General features: G+C 38.5%; 2 protein-coding genes across 2 annotated transcripts; both read left to right on the top strand.

Moving 5' to 3' along the window:
- Positions 1-170: 170 nt before the first annotated feature.
- Positions 171-4,384, top strand: zbtb26 (zinc finger and BTB domain containing 26). Its single transcript, XM_034133179.1, has 3 exons — positions 171-628; positions 1,846-2,743; positions 3,311-4,384. Exons 2-3 carry the CDS (start codon positions 1,881-1,883, stop codon positions 3,705-3,707), a joined length of 1,260 nt encoding a protein of 419 aa, XP_033989070.1. The 5' UTR covers positions 171-628; positions 1,846-1,880; the 3' UTR covers positions 3,708-4,384.
- Positions 4,385-7,993: 3,609 nt separating this feature from the next.
- p2rx4b (purinergic receptor P2X, ligand-gated ion channel, 4b) lies at positions 7,994-17,435 on the top strand. Its single transcript, XM_034133228.1, has 12 exons — positions 7,994-8,139; positions 8,732-8,873; positions 9,293-9,364; positions 10,556-10,628; positions 11,411-11,507; positions 11,837-11,917; positions 14,100-14,241; positions 15,686-15,822; positions 16,050-16,143; positions 16,883-16,948; positions 17,019-17,123; positions 17,203-17,435. Exons 1-12 carry the CDS (start codon positions 8,009-8,011, stop codon positions 17,233-17,235), a joined length of 1,173 nt encoding a protein of 390 aa, XP_033989119.1. The 5' UTR covers positions 7,994-8,008; the 3' UTR covers positions 17,236-17,435.
- Positions 17,436-19,915: the final 2,480 nt, after the last annotated feature.

The raw sequence follows: 19,915 nt of genomic DNA, 5'->3' as shown, positions 1-19,915 counted from the left end.
ATTATTTTCTTATTTGTGTATCGACCCCTAATTGCTAAAATCTTTGAAAATGTCAGTGTTGAGCACTAAACAAAAAAAAGAAGGGTTTTCGTCCCAAATATTTTAATTAGTAGAATTAAAAGAGGTAATTTACATTTTTTCTCATTCTAATTCTTTTGAGATACCTCTGGGAATAAACCCTATTTTTTGGTACATCAAACCATAGTCCACTGTTATGTATACATATCAGTTCATTCATATCTAAACACACTGTACACTGTATATACAGTGATTTAAATAACTGGATTTCCAGCTTTCTCTTATAGACAGACTTCATCACAAGATACATTTAGAGCATATTAGAGGGATATTGGGAAATAAACTAGAAAATATCTCTATTATAAAGAGTAAATTGTAGGTCTAATAATCCTAATATGATCAAGTTTTCTCATATGTAGATTTCAATTAAAAGTGGGCCTAATTTGGCTTATTTAAATCTACTAAATCTACACCTTTACCTTTGCTCTGTACTGGGCCTTTAAGTGGGTTTTACATCCGGAGCAACAGCTTCATATCCCGGAAGCAAGAGAGCCAGAGTGCTGCCGAAGACAACCCACCTTTAACGGTTTGGTTTATAAAGGATAAACAGGTACATAACACTTATTACTGTGTCAGTAAAGTGAAAACATTATTAAATAAGTAGTTATTTAGCCGCAGTGTTGCATGCATGCCTCAGATTCCTGCAGAGTGGAGCAGCAGGCCGGATGTAAACATGGAGGCGATTTGTGGTGCTATGTTTACATTAAGCTATAGGCATTGAGAGTCACTTTAAAGAAGATTATTTTGTGTGTTTCTGTTACACAAAGACTCATACACAGATTGCATATTTCCCCTAAAAGAAAGCCAGTCATTAAACGTTATTTTAGCAATGGTGTTGTTGCAGTCCACTCCAAACTCCCTTTAGATTTCATATTAGTTTCCTATTAATGTATTTTTTGACAAAAAACCCGAGAAATACTATAAGAAGTATAGTTTTGTAAACGTGTTTTATCATCATTTGTATTTCGGCTTTTATATATAAACACTTTTTAACTGTATTTCCTTTTTATCGCCTATTTTACACTCGCATGAATAGAGGAAGTCACCTGAGCTAACGGTTAGCTAAAGGCTAACAACGTTAGCATACGATTAGCATTGTTTTAGTTTTCCACTAAAAAACACCGAAATAAAGAGTGGAAATTGCTCCCGAAGATATATTAAGACAGAATGGTATTTGTTTAACTGTTGAATAACTAACGTTAGCTAGCTTATGAAACATACACGCTTGCTGTTGTTAAAATGCACACGTTTTTCGAACTAAGTCTGGTTCTCATTCACGTTTTCCATGAGGGGGTCAGGTGGGATGAGATTCTGACCAAATAAAATATACTTTATTAATCTCAAATTGGGAAATGTTTTCCTCACAGCAGCATGTAAAACAAAGTATTACACATCATTAGAGTAGAAAATAAACAATTATACAATATAAACATCTCACAATAGAAGAACAAATTTAACTAAAAAAGTCAAAATATAAATGTTGACCGTAAGGTTAAAATCTGTAAACTATCTGACAAATAAAACACAATTTAAGGGCTTAATTACAGCTAACACAATATAAAAGTAGGATATTAATTACATTTAGTGTGCAAGGATGGCATATTAAATTAAATATAAATGTAAAATGTACAGTGTGAAGTTACAGTATATCTTTAATAACTGTATGTGCTTTATTTGCACACACTTTTATTAGTGCATATTTAAATAAAAACCTTTTTTAAGTAAAATGATCAAATATACACTATTTCTGAATTTGTCCTTTTACAGGTGCATCGTGTGTTGCTTCTGGCTTTCGGTCCACGATGTCTCAGACACAGGTGATCCTGCAGTTCCGCTTCGCCACATTCGGCGACTCGATGCTGCAGAAGATGAACCTCCTGAGACACCAGAGGCGATTCTGTGACGTCACGGTTCGCATCAACCAGCTGGAGGTCCCCGGTCACAAAGTGGTGTTCGCCGCCGGATCCTCTTTCCTGAGGGACCAGTTCATCCTGCAGCAGGACTCCAGGGAGGTGCAGATCTCCATGATCCAGGAGGCGGAGGTGGGCCGGCAGCTGCTGCTCTCCTGCTACACGGGACAGCTGGAGTTTCCCGAGCTGGAGCTGGTGCATTATCTGACCGTCGCCAGCTTCCTGCAGATGGGCCACATTGTGGAGCAGTGCACTGAGGCTCTCAGTAAGTTTATCAAACCTGCACGCAAGCTGGAAGTAGAAGTGGAGGTGAGAAGAGAGAAGGAAGAGGGGTTTTCCAAGAGAGAGCAGGAGGTTCGGACTGTCCACCAGAATAAGCAGGACGACGAGGAAGATGATCGTGATAGTGATGATGATGATGTGATTATACAGCCTAATTCCCCTCCTCAGATCTTAAGCAGGTGTCCAAAGCAGCAGGCTGACGTTGATATCGCAATCGTAAAAGTAGAATCGGTGTCTGACGAAGCAGAAAACTCCTCCGTCGCTCACTTCCCCAGGAGCCCACCTCCCGCCCTGCACTCCCACGAGCCCCAGCACTCCCTCATCAACTCCACCGTGGACAGTCGTTGCAGCGAAACTGCGGCGCCCCCCGGGGTGTCGGGATACCCCCATAGTCCTGTGAGCCCCCCGCCTCCATCACCTCCTGCTGAGAAGCACAGCGTCCACCAGAGGAACTACGACAAACCCTTGCAGTGGTATGTTGGGTTTTCTACAAACTGAGTTTAGGATTAGCTGAAAAGAGTCCAGGAAGCTTATTTACAAGTTAACAGCGTTTAATAAAACAATGATACAATGATACAATGAATGTGCAAAAGGTTAGCCCGGCTGAGCTTGCTCCAATCCATGTCGCAGGGGATGAGAAAGAGACCGACTTCCTGTTTGTGTCACATATTTATCATCTGTAGTCTTCTCCCATTGTTTTAGCGTCGACGGGGGCGGGTCCAAGGCACGTCCTGTCGTTTTCTGATGTTAGTTTTACAATCTTCTAATATCTGTTATCATTTAAACATTCCCTAATAATAGTATTGCAGCGTCAATAAGTGAGAGTTGAAGACAGTGTGTTTAGTGTGCAACACCACGTGTCATTCTCCTTATATTCACGTACACAAAATAATATTAGCTACATGCTAATGCTACAAACACTGTCTGCCAGACAGGAAGTCGAGTGTGTCGACAATGTCGTGAACATCCGGTTACAGAATAAAACAGTGTTATTAATTTAAAGTTACGGCACATATATATATTGATTTTATTCCTTACAGGTACCACCAGTGCCCCAAATGCTCCAGGGTTTTCCGGCAGCTGGAGAACTACGCCAACCACCTGAAGATGCACAAGCTGTTCATGTGCCTGCTGTGCGGGAAGACCTTCACGCAGAAAGGGAACTTGCACCGACACATGAGGGTTCACGCCGGCATCAAGCCCTTCCAGTGTAAGATCTGCGGGAAGACCTTCACGCAGAAGTGTTCGCTGCTGGATCATCTGAACCTGCACAGCGGGGACAAGCCGCACCGATGCAACTACTGCGACATGGTGTTCGCTCACAAGCCTGTTCTCCGTAAACACCTGAAACAGATCCACGGGAAGAACAGCTTCGACAACGCCAACGAACGCAACCTGCAGGACGGGGGGATTGACTTTGATTTTGGGCAAATATGACATTTTTGTTGAATGCCTTCAGTCATTTACATATAGACTTTCCCACTGGTGGAATATTATCAATCTAATTAACAGTCCTGAGAAACTCACAGCTGGATGATATATGCGAGAAGCTAAGATGCTCCTCAGATGTTTCCATTTCCTGAGTTGGGAAGACTTTTTTCAAACTTCCATGTGAAGAGATGTCCATGTGCTTACAAACAGTTGCTTTCAAGCAGATGAGCTGTATGTTATTGCTCTGCGCTTTAAGACTTTAAGAACATACTCATATCTGTTGCCGGTTCTCCGTAAACACTTCAAACAGATCCACAGGAAGAACAGCTTCGACAAAGTGAACGAACGCAACCTTGACTTTGATTTTGGGCAAATATGAAATATGGGCAAACAACTCTGGATTCAGCTTTTAACGCTTTTTACAACTTGCAGACCCTAATGATTTCAAATAAGGGCTATAAAAGTGATCGTGCTGTGTAATTTATTTAGCTACAAAAAAATGATACACTGATTTACAGATGTCAATGGTAAAACGTATTTGTCACGGAAGCTGTAGTACAACCGTTTGGCCACTACGACCATTCATACAAATTTGTGAACTTTTTTTTTGCAGTTTTGTTTAAGGCAGGGGTGTCAAACTCAATTTCATCGCGGGCCACATTCGCATAAAGGTTGCACTCAAAGGGCCGGTTGTAACTATATAAATATATAATATACATATAAAATAATGTATTATATTACATTATTGCCTCTGAATTGGATTATTATCGGATAGGATAATAACTTAGCAATTAACTACGTCTGAAAGCAGAAGTCCAGGGCAAATAATTGCAAGTCTCTTCAGTGTGCATGTCACAAAACGAGATGCATTGTGGGACATGTAGTTTATGGGCAACCTGCTTCTGTAAAGTGGCATGTAACCATATAATAAACGTATTATATTCTTTGCAAGCTCTTGCGGGGCCACATAAAATGAAGTCGCGGGCCAGGGGTGTCTTGAGTTTGAGACCCCTGGTTTAAGGCTTTCAGTCATTGAAACGCAGACTTTCCCACAGTTGGAATATTATCAGTTATTGAGCAGTCCTGAGAAATACACAGCTGGAGGATACAGTCTGTTACTTTTGTGTGAGAAACCAAGATTAGCATTTCAATTAGAACGGTCCTCAACCAAGTCCAATGGTGCATTCAAGTGCTCCTGGGTTATTTCCATTTCCTGAGTTGAGAAGCCATCTTTATTCCCACTTCCATGTGAAGAGATGTTAATGTGCTTACCAACATGGATGCGTTGTATGTTATTACTCAGTGCGCTTAAACAATACATTGATATCTGTTTCCAAGAGCGGACATTTTTCAAGACAGGAATTCATTTTTCTGATTATTCCGACATCACATGAATGCAACACAAATCTCTAGCTTTAAAGAGGCATGATTCACATAATAGGGCCCCTTTAACAAAATAATGTTAGTATCCACACCGTGATTTGGATCTTCTCCAAAATGAAATGGGGTCATCCTTGGCTTATGTTACACCCATCCACCAAGTTTCATGATAATCAGGCTTTTCGTTTTTCTGGGGAAAGATGGCCGCTGTTTTTCCAAAGTGTCCCCTTCCTCTTGAAGGGTTCAACTTGAGAATGTAAGCATGAAAAAGTGTTCCTGGTCTACATTTCACTGTATCTTCCTCATCCTGGACTGTTTTATAATACATTGTAGATGCCTTCATGTCGTACTTGAAAGATTAGCACTGAAACGCAACATATTGACTGTACTTCATGAGTTTTATTGATGAATTAACACGTCTTTGTGTCTACGTTGTCCAATGAAAAATATATCCATGTGTAAAATGTGTATACAGTCTACTGTAGCCTTTCTCTCTTAGCTGTGTAAATACATTTAACTAAAATAAACTTGAAAGAGGGCGGGTAGAAAAACATATTTTATTGAAGGCAAGCTACGCCGGTGACAAACGGGATGCCAAAGTGTCTATGTGAACTGAATCGGTTCTTTTATACAGACTTTATATATCTACAGTATGAGGTACGATTAGACCAAAGTGACATTGTATCTGTCCTGTGATCATGGGAGTCAATCTGTGTTATAAAATAAAAACAGACTCTTAATTAATGGTTCATGTTGTGACACACTATTCTCCAACATTCATGCACAAATACTGGTGTTTATGGGAATGTAGAGCATCCAAGATGTAAATACTGCCATCATAAGGGGAGCTTTTTTTGTAAAAGAAAAGTTGGAAAGCACAAATGTTTTCCCCTCTTCAGTGTGTAGCTCTTAAACTCAAGCTTTTTATCAGTAGAGTTTGCAGCGAGTATCTGAGAGCAGCATGTAAATGTGTGGTGAGCTTTAACAAAGCTTCATTGTGCAGGGCTCCAAGGTTACATTTGCAAACCGTTGTGAAGAATTGGCAACTAGTTGTAGTCCTTTTTGACCATCAAACATCAAAACATGCACCAATAAATAACTTTATTTATAACATCAGTGATATTTAAATATGTATGTTACAGTCAGTGCTGCTAAATGAAAGTTTCACTAGCCCGTCAATATATGTACACATTGATTCAACTGTCAAAAATCATATTTGTGAAGTTTCTGAAGGATTTGATTTTCATAGTTGTAGTGGGCACCATGAAAAGTAAAAGAAATACTATGTTTACTTTAGGAACATGCTGACATCACTATGTTACACTCTCGTTTCTATTGGCTAGCGCTCCAACACATTCTACGTGATAGGCTAAGGGGCGGGACATCTCTATGCGGTTGAACAATCATAACAGAGCCGGCCAGCTAACCAATCAGAGCAGACTGGGCTCTGGTTTCAGACAGAGGGTGAAAAGAGGTGCTGCAGCACAGGCAGTATGAGAAAAATAAAGAGCTTTTTGAACATTAAAGCATGGAGACATGTCCCAGTAGAGACACTACATACTGATATACACCTGAACATCAGCAGGAGAGGACTCTTTAAAGTAGAGACACTACATACTGATATACACCTGAACATCAGCAGGAGAGGACTCTTTAAAGTAGAGACACTACATACTGATATACACCTGAACATCAGCAGGAGAGGACTCTTTAAAGTAGAGACACTACATACTGATATACACCTGAACATCAGCAGGAGAGGACTCTTTAAAGTAGAGACACTACATACTGATATACACCTGAACATCAGCAGGAGAGGACTCTTTAAAGTAGAGACACTACATACTGATATACACCTGAACATCAGCAGGAGAGGACTCTTTAAAGTAGAGACACTACATACTGATATACACCTGAACATCAGCAGGAGAGGACTCTTTAAAGTAGAGACACTACATACTGATATACACCTGAACATCAGCAGGAGAGGACTCTTTAAAGTAGAGACACTACATACTGATATACACCTGAACATCAGCAGGAGAGGACTCTTTAAAGTAGAGACACTACATACTGATATACACCTGAACATCAGCAGGAGAGGACTCTTTAAAGTAGAGACACTACATACTGATATACACCTGGACATCAGCAGGAGAGGACTCTTTAAAGTAGAGACACTACATACTGATATACACCTGAACATCAGCAGGAGAGGACTCTTTAAAGTAGAGACACTACATACTGATATACACCTGAACATCAGCAGGAGAGGACTCTTTAAAGTAGAGACACTACATACTGATATACACCTGGACATCAGCAGGAGAGGACTCTTTAAAGTAGAGACACTACATACTGATATACACCTGGACATCAGCAGGAGAGGACTCTTTAAAGTAGAGACACTACATACTGATATACACCTGGACATCAGCAGGAGAGGACTCTTTAAAGTAGAGACACTACATACTGATATACACCTGGACATCAGCAGGAGAGGACTCTTTAAAGTAGAGACACTACATACTGATATAGACCTGAACATCAGCAGGAGAGGACTCTTTAAAGTAGAGACACTACATACTGATATAAACCTGAACATCAGCAGGAGAGGACTCTTTAAAGTAGAGACACTACATACTGATATAGACCTGAACATCAGCAGGAGAGGACTCTTTAAAGTAGAGACACTACATACTGATATAGACCTGAACATCAGCAGGAGAGGACTCTTTAAAGTAGAGACACTACATACTGATATAGACCTGAACATCAGCATGCATGTGCAGGGCGTTTTAGACCTACTGTACTACTACATGTTAAACGTGAGGTAAAAGATAATTTGAATGAAACGATTTGAATAAGTGCCGCTATGTGCACTTATCATCATTACTCAGTGCTTCCCTGGAGTGTGTGTTGCAGCGATGAGCGGCTGGCAGGGCTGTGTGCAGTATTTATTTTATTATGAAACACCAAAAACTCTGGTTATTCCAAACATAACGGTGGGATTTGTGTTCAGGTTCACTCAGCTGCTCGTGGTGCTGTATGTGCTGGGGTGAGTAACAGCGTTTGTGTTACCTTTTGGGTATGAAGAGTGCTAAATAAATTAAGTTGGATTTAATCATTGATTACATTATTATTATGCATTTATTTCAACAAGGACCATGCATACAAATACATTAATCTCAGAAAAGAGAAGAGATGAATTATGCCAGATTTGAGCTAATAGCTCATTTCCATCTGCAGTCCTTAAGGCAGGGACATAACAATGAACAAACACTAAAAACATTGCATAATCTCTATCACACAAACAATTATAAAACAAGATTTAAGTACAGGTCAATAAAATAATACATAGTACAGTTTAAATATAATATTACAATACAGTTCCAATTAAAAAACTCAGGTGACATTATATAGCATTCAATTTCATTTAGCTGATGCTTTCATGCACGGTAACGTACAATAAGTGCATGTGAAGCACCTTGAGATGATTGGTTTTAAAGTGTGCTATATAAATGAAAAGTTCTATATTATTAAATAGTTATCCTGTAATTGATTAGTCAAGAAATTGCAGCTCTGACTAATCGTTTAACTTAATATTGTTGTGTTTTTTCATTATTTAAAGTGTTATCCCCTGTGTGTAGCTATGTGTGTTTGGTGCAGAAGGCGTACCAGGAGACGGACTCTGTGGTGAGCACCGTCACCACCAAGGTGAAAGGGTTCGCCTTCACCAACGCCTCCAGCATCAAATACTGGGACGTGGCTGACTATGTTATTCCACCTCAGGTATTCAACCTAACAATCAATATCTTGATTAAGAAGCACTTGACCCATCCTAGTGTTAGGAGAAGTGGGCTGCCATTATGACTTCGCCACCACGGCCTTGCTCTCTCTCTCTCTCTCTCTCTCTCTCTCTCTCTCTCTCTCTCTCTCTCTCTCTCTATCTCTCTCTCTCTCTCTCTCTCCTCTCTCTCTCTCTCTCTCTCTCTCTCTCCCTCTCTCCTCTGGTATGACACCATCCTGCCCTTCCAACGTGCATTATCTCAACCACATTTCCATGCCAACTTGGGATAAGTTACCCCAAGATCGCTCGCTTGCTCGCTCGAGAGAGAGAGAGAGAGAGAGAGAGAGAGAGAGAGAGAGAGAGAGAGAGAGAGAGAGTGAGAGAGAGACATTTTTGACACGTATGATCTTCTGTCCAACAGGGAGGAAATTCCTTCTTTGTTTTAACCAACATGATTGTGACCTTTCGTCAAACTCGGTCACGTTGTCCTTTGGTGAGTCAAAATGTTATATTCTTACTCAGACATTTTAATCTTTTTTAAATTGTTTTTTTATGATGTTATACAACATTTCCTTTTATAATGTGCCCTAATGGAACAAAAATATGTACTTTTGTATAAAACTATTTATTAGGTGAGATTGTGTGAATGCAGTTGAGAAATCTGCCTTCAACCTTGGGCCTTTCCCCCCCAATTTAAGACAATACATTGCACGATTTCTCTAGATGACTTAGGTACAGAGGTGGTAGAAGTACTCAGATCTTGTACTTGAGTAAAAGTAAAAGTACTCAGATCTTGTTCTTGAATAAAAGTAGAAGTACTCAGATCTTGTTCTTGAGTAAAAGTAAAAGTACTCAGATCTTGTTCTTGAATAAAAGTAGAAGTACTCAGATCTTGTTCTTGAGTAAAAGTAAAAGTACTCAGATCTTGTTCTTGAATAAAAGTAGAAGTACTCAGATCTTGTTCTTGAGTAAAAGTAAAAGTACTCAGATCTTGTACTTGAGTAAAAGTAGAAGTACTCAGATCTTGTACTTGAGTAACAGTAGAAGTACTCAGGTCTTGTACTTGAGTAAAAGTAGAAGTACTCAGATCTTGTACTTGAGTAACAGTAGAAGTACTCAGGTCTTGTACTTACATACAAGTAGTATGAGTAAGGGTAGCTTGTGAATTTACTCCAGGTGGAACTAAAGTCTGATTTAAGACTTGATTATATTTCACATCCTTCATCCAGATCTGTAAAGTAACTAAAGGTATTAAATACATGTAGTGGAGTAAAAGTACACCATTTACCTCTGAATTGTAGTGGAGCAGAAGTACACAGTAGCATAAAGTACAAGTACCTCAAAAATGGTACTTACAGTAAGTACAGTACTTGAGTAAATGTACTTAGTTACTTCCCACCTCTGCTTACGTTAAACATACTGAACAATGAACATTGAAACTCCTATGATCCCAAGCTGCTTCAAAAAGCCAACAAACTCTTGTGCTGTTATGTTAAATGTTTGTTGTTTGTTTTTCATGTATTGTGTCTTGATATTTGTCCATGTTGATGTTACACATGGAGCTGCTGTGATGCAAGACACATTTCAGACTTGATCTGACCATTAAAGTATTATCGTATCGTATCGTATTATTGTTTTGAATTAGAGACCCCTTGTTCTTTTAACCTTCATTATTTCTCCATAGTTTCCAGACCATTCCACTGTGTGTGTGGATGATTGTGACTGCATCGAGGGACTGAACGATCCTCGAGGCAGCGGTAGGGCGTAAATAACTAAATACAAACAAATAAAAGTATGAAAATACTCGCCATGGGACACTTGCATCACTTGCATTAAAAATGATGATCTAATATAATAATAAACAATGATGCAGCTACTAAAGAGCCCATTTGGCTTTTACTTTAAAGTGGACCTATCATGCTATATTTGAATAATATAGTGTAGGACCATACCTATATAAGGCATATTTATACTTTTTTTTTTTCAAAATACCAAACAGATCATGCATTTTAACCATGCCTCATTTTGCTCAATTTGACATTTTTTAGCTCTGTTTTAGCAAGGGCTGATTCTGTGAGAACAGCACCATCTACAGGCCTGGCATATGTACTACAACGTCTCCAGCGCTTTCGAACGGCAATGCCGTGGCGGTCTCCTCCTGATTGGTGGAGTTGGCCCAATAGCCGTAGCGCCACCGTCCTGACGTCAGGACAGTGTTCAAATCTGGATCAGTTTTTATCAGATCCGTTGCAGCCCCTTTTTTAGAGATTTGGGTATGGAGGAAAATAGAGAGGGTTGTGTTTTCTGACACTTGGTGAGTTCCCTGGAACACCGGGGACACATATTCATGTATAAAAGACGTACAAAAGTGCATTTTGCATGATAGGTCCCCTTTAAGCACATTTTCTTTTATACTTCCGTACTTTCACTTAGGTAATACTTCTTCCACCATTGGACCTCACTTGGTGGCTTTAGATGATTATGTATAACTGAATTTAATTAATAATAATATAGCCTGACATTATACTTCTCTCCTCAGGCATTCAGACCGGTCTGTGTGAGAACTTTTCTACGACTGTAAAAACCTGTGAGGTGATCTCCTGGTGTCCTCTGGAGATAGACTCTCATCTGCCTGAGTACGAATACATGCATAGTATTTATAATAAAGTACAATATTGATTATTATATCAGTATAGTTTAGACTTCAGATGCAGTGTTGTAGTATTATAGTATAGGTTATTCATGCAGTGTTGTAGTGTTTTTTATTGTTTAATGTTGATTTGACATTAAGTGTAATTGTATTTATTATAGTATGATAAAGATTACACATGCAGCGTTTTAGTAATATAATGTAGATTATACATGCAGTTTAATAGTATTTATAGTAGTATAATGTCGATAATGAATGCAGTATTACTGTATGTTTATTAATGTATAATGTATTGACATGTTTTTATTCCCTCAGTCATGCTTTGCTGGATTCAGCAGAGAACTTCACCGTGTTGATCAAAAACAGCATCACGTACCCAAAGTTCAACTTCTACAGGTCAGTATTTGAGTTTTTTATCTGAACATGAAATGCAAACATACGTTTATATCTTACATTTTTGGAACACTATTTTAAAAGCTGCTTTCGAAATTGTACTTTAGCAAAAGACGCAGCAATCTTACTGCACCAATAATTACATTTATATACCTAAAATTACAAAAGAGTTCCTCAAATGATACAGCTATAGCTACTGTTTACCACTACAAATGACAGAATAATGACTACTGTATGTGTGTAGTTGCTGCAAAAATATATTTAAAGGGGTCCTATTATGTTCATGTTCATATTTGTATGTAGTGTCTCTACTTTAAAGAGTCCTCTCCTGCTGATGTTCAGGTGTATATCAGTATGTAGTGTCTCTACTTTAAAGAGTCCTCTCCTGCTGATGTTCAGGTGTATATCAGTATGTAGTGTCTCTACTTTAAAGAGTCCTCTCCTGCTGATATTCAGGTGTATATCAGTATGTAGTGTCTCTACTTTAAAGAGTCCTCTCCTGCTGATGTTCAGGTGTATATCAGTATGTAGTGTCTCTACTTTAAAGAGTCCTCTCCTGCTGATGTTCAGGTGTATATCAGTATGTAGTGTCTCTACTTTAAAGAGTCCTCTCCTGCTGATGTTCAGGTGTATATCAGTATGCAGTGTCTCTACTTTAAAGAGTCCTCTCCTGCTGATGTTCAGGTGTATATCAGTATGTAGTGTCTCTACTTTAAAGAGTCCTCTCCTGCTGATGTTCAGGTGTATATCAGTATGTAGTGTCTCTACTTTAAAGAGTCCTCTCCTGCTGATGTTCAGGTGTATATTAGTATGTAGTGTCTCTACTGGGACATGTCTCCATGCTTTAATGTTCAAAAAGCTCTTTATTTTTCTCATACTGCCTGTGCTGCAGCACCTCTTTTCACCCTCTGTCTGAAACCAGAGCCCAGTCTGCTCTGATTGGTTAGCTGGCCGGCTCTGTTGTGATTGGTCAACCGCTTAGAGATGTCCCGCCCCTTAGCGCTAGCCAATAGGAGTGAGTGTTATGTAGTGATGTCACGGGAGTAGACAAACATCGCTGTAAATTCTCAAATATACGTTTTTTTTATTAAGTAATCTGAAAACTGTTATAAGTTAATAAAAGTTGTCACTATGTTCAGGAAGTAAACAAACAAGTCCAATGGAGGGAACACAGGGATTTTAGCCTTTGCAGACCATTTACATGCACTAAAACCTATAGAACACACTACAGGAAAGGAAAACCCCCAAAACAACACAATATGGCCCCTTTAAACTAGGGCTGCTCGATTATGGCAAAAATCATAATCTCGATTATTTGGGTCAATAATTGATATCACGATTATTAAAAACGATTATCCATTTACTTTGAAAACATCAATTTATTGGAGAAAAAAAATGTGAACAGTATGTTTTTAACAGTTGATTACCCTGAACTTTAAGTATAATTCAACTGAAAAACCAAAAAATAAAAATAATAATAATAATAAAAACATAATCGTTTTATTTCGATTATGTTGTTTTCGTAATCGTTGCAAGCCATAATCGTAATTGCGATTAAAATACGATTAATTGAGCAGCCCTACTTTAAAGGGGACCTATCATGCAAAATGCACTTTTGTACGTCTTTTATACATGAATATGTGTCCCCGGTGTTCCAGGGAACTCACCAAGCGTCAGAAAACACAACCCTCTCTATTTTCCTCCATACCCAAATCTCTAAAAAAGGGGCTGCAACGGATCTGATAAAAACTGATCCAGATTTGAACACTGTCCTGACGTCAGGACAGTGGCGCTACGGCTATTGGGCCAACTCCACCAATCAGTAGGAGACAGTCACGGCCATTGCCGTTCGAAAGCGCTGGAGACGCTGTAGTACATATGCCAGGCCTCTAGATGGTGCTGTTCTCACTGAATCTGCCCTTGCAAAAACAGAGCTAACATTTTTCAAATTGAGCAAAATGAGGCATGGCTAAAATGCATGATCTGTTTGGTATTTTGAAAAAAAAAAAGTATAAATATGCCTTATATAGGTATGGTCCTACACTATATTATTCAAATATAGCATGATAGGTCCACTTTAAACTATACTAGCTTGATTACATGTTGTCCATTGTTCCCCAACACTGTATTACTGTGTGCCATTATGTTGATGTTGATGTTAATATAATGTGTTTTCTTCCCTCAGAAGAAACATAGCGCCTCATATTAACTCCTCATACCTGCGCAGCTGTGAGTTTAATCGATCCTCAGACCCTGACTGCCCCATCTTTCGCCTCAAAAACATCGTGTCGGAGGCCGGGGAGGACTTCCAGGACATGGCTGTGAAGGTATGAGAATTACAAATGTAAAGTCCAATTTACTTCTCCTTACTTTCTTTGAGTTATTTCCCTTTAATTCCAGTTGTAAGGGCGATTAAAATGTTGTATCTGTCTTCAGCAGAGGATTTTAAAGTGATAGCAGGGCCTTAAAATGGTTTCTAGAGAGGCTCAGTGAATAAAACTGGATTCGATTTTAGGTTTTTGAGTTTATTTGCGACAAATTAAAATACGCCAAGATAACAAATTATATGAAGTGCATGAAGACTAACTGGGCTTTTATAAAACTCCACTCAAATAATGTACACATTTCACAGAAGTAAGTATTAATTTACATATAAGAGCATGAGATTAGAGAATATATTATAGGTATAAACAGTGAGATATTAACAATATATGCAGTTAGGTATAAAGTACAGTATTAGGTCAGGTATATAATACTGTGGTAATACAGTGTATACAGTATAGATCAGATTAAAAGTATAAAAACACTTATATATACTACATATCTGTACAGACAGTGGTATAAATATACCTATCTATCTGTCTAACGGCCCGTCCACACGGCAGTGTGCGTTGCTTCAACGGAGACGCTTCCCATTCACTTTGAATGGGGTGACATCACGCTTTGCCGAACTGCATTGTGGTTCCGTCGCGTCGCTTTGCCTCCGTTGCTCCGAAAGTTCAACTTTTCAAGCGTCGACGGAAGCGCCAGCCAATCAAATCATAAGCCAGTACAAGCTCTAGCCAATCAAACCGCGTGCTTGTGTGTCCGGGGCGGGAGATTAATGTGATTGGTTGTACGCTAGACATGCCCACCGGCAAGCTTCAACGCACGCTGCCGTGTGGACGTACCGTAAGGGGACGCCCACAGTCTTTGATTGCACTGATTGGTACTTACACACAGATAGATAATTATTCAGTTTATATTTAAAGGTCACCTATTATGCAAAATCCACTTCATCATGTCTCTTCTACATCAACATGTGTCCCCTCTGTGTAAAGAGATTCTGAAAGTTTCAGGAAAAAAGATTCTCTCTCTTTTTGTCCTGATCCATTTATATAAAAACCTGTCTGAAAATGAGCTGATCAGACTTTGGCCACTTTATGATGTCATAACGATGTGTTGGCTTGTGTAACCATTAGCCAATCACCAACCAAGGTAACCCCCCCCCCCCACACCTTATCACCTGAATCTCCTCCTAGAGCACCATTGTGTTCTTTGTAACCAAATATCTCTCAGAGGGGCGTGGGGAGGGGCTCCTTATTTTCATCTAAAGTAACAGACACAGAATCAGCACTTTTGAAACAGGGCTGAAACAGAGGGGATTATGGGATGCTGCAATGATCTGTTTGGTGTTTCAGCCAATCAGAGACAGGTTCTGTATATATCTGAGACCTGTAATATATTGATTAAAAACAGTATAATAGAAAACCTTTAATGTTATTTTTTAAGGGCGGTATCCTGGGTATTATCATCGACTGGAGCTGCGATCTGGACTGGTGGGCCAGGAAATGTTCCCCCAAATACAGCTTCCGCAGGCTGGACAGCAGAATCCCAAACAATGACGTGGCTCCTGGATACAACTTCAGGTCAAACTTTTCAACAAATAAGACCATAAAACTCCTGAGAAGAGTCTTCACATAGACCTGTTTAAACTACGCATATTTCATTCTACTGTACAGTTTTCATTTAACTTTATTTGTTATACTTTATTATTTTACATGTTTACGTGTACAGTATATTGACTTATTTTTTTTATTTTTTTATTCTTACATTTTTACGTTTTTTTAATTTTATTTTTTGTATTGTTTAATAGGTTTGCTAAATACTACATGGACCAAGGAGGAGAGGAATTTCGAACCTTATTCAAAGCTTACGGGATCCGGTTTGATGTCATCGTATTTGGAACTGTGAGGCCAGAACAAAACATGAAATATTATTTAGTATTTATTATTTATTTCATATTATTTATTTTGTATTATGTATTATGTAGTATTTATTATTGATTATTTATTATTTATTATTTATTATTTATTATTATTTATTATGTATTATTTATCATTTATTATTTATTATTGACTATTTATTATTATTTATTATTTATTATTATTTATTATTATTTATCATTTATTATTTATTATTTACTATTTATTATTTATTATTATTTATTATTATTTATCCTTTATTAGTTATTATTTACTATTTTTTATTATTTATTATTTATTATGTATTATTTATCATTTATTATTCATTATTGACTATTTGTTATTTATTATTATGTATTATTTATCATTTATTTATCATTTATTAGTTATTATTTACTATTTATTATTTATTATTATTTATTATTTAATATTTATTATTATTTATCATTTATTAGTTATTATGTACTATTTACTATTGTTTATTATTTATTATTTATTATTTATTATTTATCATTTATTTATTATGTATTATTTATTATTATTTATTATTGACTATTTATTATTTATTATTTATTATTTATTATTTATTATTTATTATTTATTATTTACTATTTACTATTTACTATCTTTTTTTTTTTTTTTTTTATTATTTATTATTTATAATTTATTATGTATTTACTATTTACTTGTATTTATCATTCATCATGTATTATTTCTCTTGCAGGCAGGAAAGTTTGGAGTAGTCCCCACTGTAGTGAACTTGGGTGCAGCGTTGACCTTCCTCAGTTTGGTAAGTACTCCTTCATTTGATATTACATTTCTCTTGTTTGACTCGATGATAGAGTGAGTTTCTCCTGCAGGTTCCTCTGGTTGCTGACTGGTTTCTGTTGACGTGCCTGAGGAAAAAAGATCTTTACAGCAGACATAAAGTCTCCTACCTGAGAGAGGACACTGACTCTGAGGGAGTACGTTTACACATTATACATTCATCAGAAATATAGTATTGTATATTTTAGTTCATGTGTGTCTTTCTTTTATACACAGGAGACAATGCGCACCATCTTTGGAACCAAGTAGACGGCATCAACATGCATTTGGATCACTCTATAAAAAAAACAGAGATCGTAAACATATATTTGTTTAGTGGTTTTTAGTGTTTGTGTGTTTTTAAGGTTGTTTTCTTTTCTTTTAAAACTATTTTTATGATCTTATTTGAATCATTTGTATTCCTGTCAAGCACTTTGTGATCTTGTGCTATGAAAAGTGCTATACTAAATAAACATTCTCATTTCTTATTAATTCAGGTTTAATTCAGGTTTAATTCAGGTTATTTATTTGTACCTTTAATTCAGGTTATTTATTTGTACCTTTAATTCAGGTTATTTATTTGTACCCGTAGGTAGATTTTGTTTGCAGAGGAAAAGACAAGGGATCCATCCTGACACTAAGAACACAAACAACAGACACATCTCTAATAAAAGGACTAGTAAAAAGTACAAGTACACCCTGCTCAACCAAATCTCAAAATATTTCAAAAACATTTTAAGAAGGAAAACACTAGTACAAACATGGACATTCAAAATTCATAATTAAATAAATAAATATATAAATAGGCATCTGTGTAGTGTTAATTTCGTTGACTAAAACTATGACAAAATATATTCGTCAACGACCTTTTTTTCCATGACTAAAACGAGACAATGACGAGACGGCACCGACGGCAGTAAACAATAACTGTAACGAAATGAACATGCATTATCGTTGACGAAAGTTACACCCTTGGACACACAGCTGCGGCTGGGCAGCAGCTGTGTGTCCAAGGGTGTAACTTTGGTTTGAGAAGTGGGGGGGACACAAAACAGGGGGTCCTCCGTAATTAAACATTTTCCCGATGTATGGATACAGCTCTCAACACTCATGAAACAGAACTGTATAGCTATTTCAATAATCAAAAAACCATTAGAATATGCTCACAACCAATAACACATATTTTATAAACTCCTCTCTCCTATCTGTATCTTACCTAGTCTGCATTCTTTGTTTTTAGTAATGCATATGTGGGGGGGCTCTGTGTGGAGGGGGGGGGGGCGGGGGCGCTGCTGCGGGCTGCAGCTCCTGATCGGAGCAGAGACACGTTCACTAAGCCGAAAAACTATATCCGGTCACTGAGATCTGCTATTTTAAAGTAAAATCAACACATATCGACCCTAAATATAGTCTATATTAAGAACGACAAAAGTTTTGACATATAGTTTTTTTTATACAAATGTGCGAGGGTGATGACGTCAGAGCATCGTCCTATGTGCCGGGGCTTAGCCCCGGACAGCCCCGGCACAATTTAACCCCTGTGTATGACCATTCCCTTTGAAACCCACTGAGATAACTTAAGGCGCATTTCCACTACAGCGCAGAGCTCGCTTTAAGCGTGCCGAGCCGTGCGGGGCCCGTTTTTGGTTGCATTTCCACTTAGCGTGGTACCGGCTAGCGGGTACTATTTCACAGTTTTTCTGGCTCCATAAAATCGAGGTTCTTTCCGGGCCAACAACCAGGGTGAGTCGGGCTGAGTATGCTAAACTAGAGAGAGAATCGCTGGCAAGGGGGCTACAACTACAACAAAATGAACATATTTGACCATGATTTAATTGTAATACACATTTCAAAATGATGCCGAAGTAACAACATACTGATACCGGTTAGTAAAAACCATGAATTAATGCTTTGACAAGTCTGCAGACAGACGCAGGCGAAACACCTTTTAAAATGCGTGTTTTCTAGATGGAGATTGGCTAAGCTAACGCAGTATATGCTCCGACCATCCACACTCACAACAACGGCCTATACAGACATAAATAAACCAGCGACTGTACTCGCCATGACACAGACAGTCTGTGGTGTGTACTTGTTTAACTTGTGTCTAGTTTCTGAACAGATATGAGGAGCTGTGAGCTCTGAGTGCTAACAGCTAACGGCTGATGTTGTTTTTCTGGGGTTCTCATTAGGCGCGTTCACACCAAGTACTTTGCCGTATTTAGTGCCGGCACTCAGTGCCCCGGCACTTATTACCCCAGGGCATTTAGTACAGATCGCGTTCACACCGACCGGAGTACTTTTCCCTGAGGGAAGATTACGCAAATGAGCTGCTGACATCACTTCGTCTTCTTCTGCTTTGGGTTTACTGGCAGGCCGCAAACAACTTCACGGCGTATACTGCCACCCGGAGTCCCCGGCCGGAAGTCCCCGGAGTTGGGGACTGGCTTCAGTAGAAGCTGCTGGGACTCCCAGCAGCTTCTACTGAAGCCTTCCGAGTAAATCCCCAGAACGCCGACACCTCCTCATCTCCACCGCTCCCATGTTTTATTTTGTGTTGCCATAAGTTAGTCTCTCTGTTTTAGTCTTATTTATTCTAATTAGTGTCTACAGCAGGGGTCGGCAACCCCTGGCACGCGTGCCAGCATTGGCACGCAGCACCGTAACCAGTGGCACACTAGGAATAAGTGGAATAAGTGTGCAAAATATTTAAATTGTATTTTCGGATCCTGAACGAGACCGCCGCCAGAGCGCGTCTCCCCGTTACCTGCAGAAGGAAGCCGTGCACGCAACGCAGCCCCGCTCTCTTTAACTCCAGGTGACTTTCTGCCGCTTTCCTCCGTGGTGCAGTGCTGATCGTTTCACCACGGAGGAAAGCACTTCACAAATTGCAGTACGCATAAGGAGCTGTACAAATACCGCAGTTTTTGCGTGGCTGTGTCTTTAGTTG

This window comes from Trematomus bernacchii, unplaced genomic scaffold (genome assembly GCF_902827165.1).
Source record: "Trematomus bernacchii unplaced genomic scaffold, fTreBer1.1, whole genome shotgun sequence".
Lineage (NCBI taxonomy): Eukaryota > Metazoa > Chordata > Actinopteri > Perciformes > Nototheniidae > Trematomus > Trematomus bernacchii.
The sequence above is the reverse complement of the archived record's forward strand: the minus strand, read 5'-3'. Positions and strand labels throughout refer to the sequence as shown.

Excerpts from the sequence above, each read along its gene's own strand:
- p2rx4b (XM_034133228.1), top strand. The coding sequence starts at position 8,009 with ATGAGCGGCTGGCAGGGCTGTGTGCAGTATTTATTTTATTATGAAACA. Across the intron at positions 10,629-11,410 it reads GAACGATCCTCGAGGCAGCG|GCATTCAGACCGGTCTGTGT; the intron begins GTAGGGCGTAAA and ends TTCTCTCCTCAG. Across the intron at positions 11,508-11,836 it reads ATAGACTCTCATCTGCCTGA|TCATGCTTTGCTGGATTCAG; the intron begins GTACGAATACAT and ends TTATTCCCTCAG.
- zbtb26 (XM_034133179.1), top strand. The coding sequence starts at position 1,881 with ATGTCTCAGACACAGGTGATCCTGCAGTTCCGCTTCGCCACATTCGGC. Across the intron at positions 2,744-3,310 it reads TACGACAAACCCTTGCAGTG|GTACCACCAGTGCCCCAAAT; the intron begins GTATGTTGGGTT and ends TATTCCTTACAG.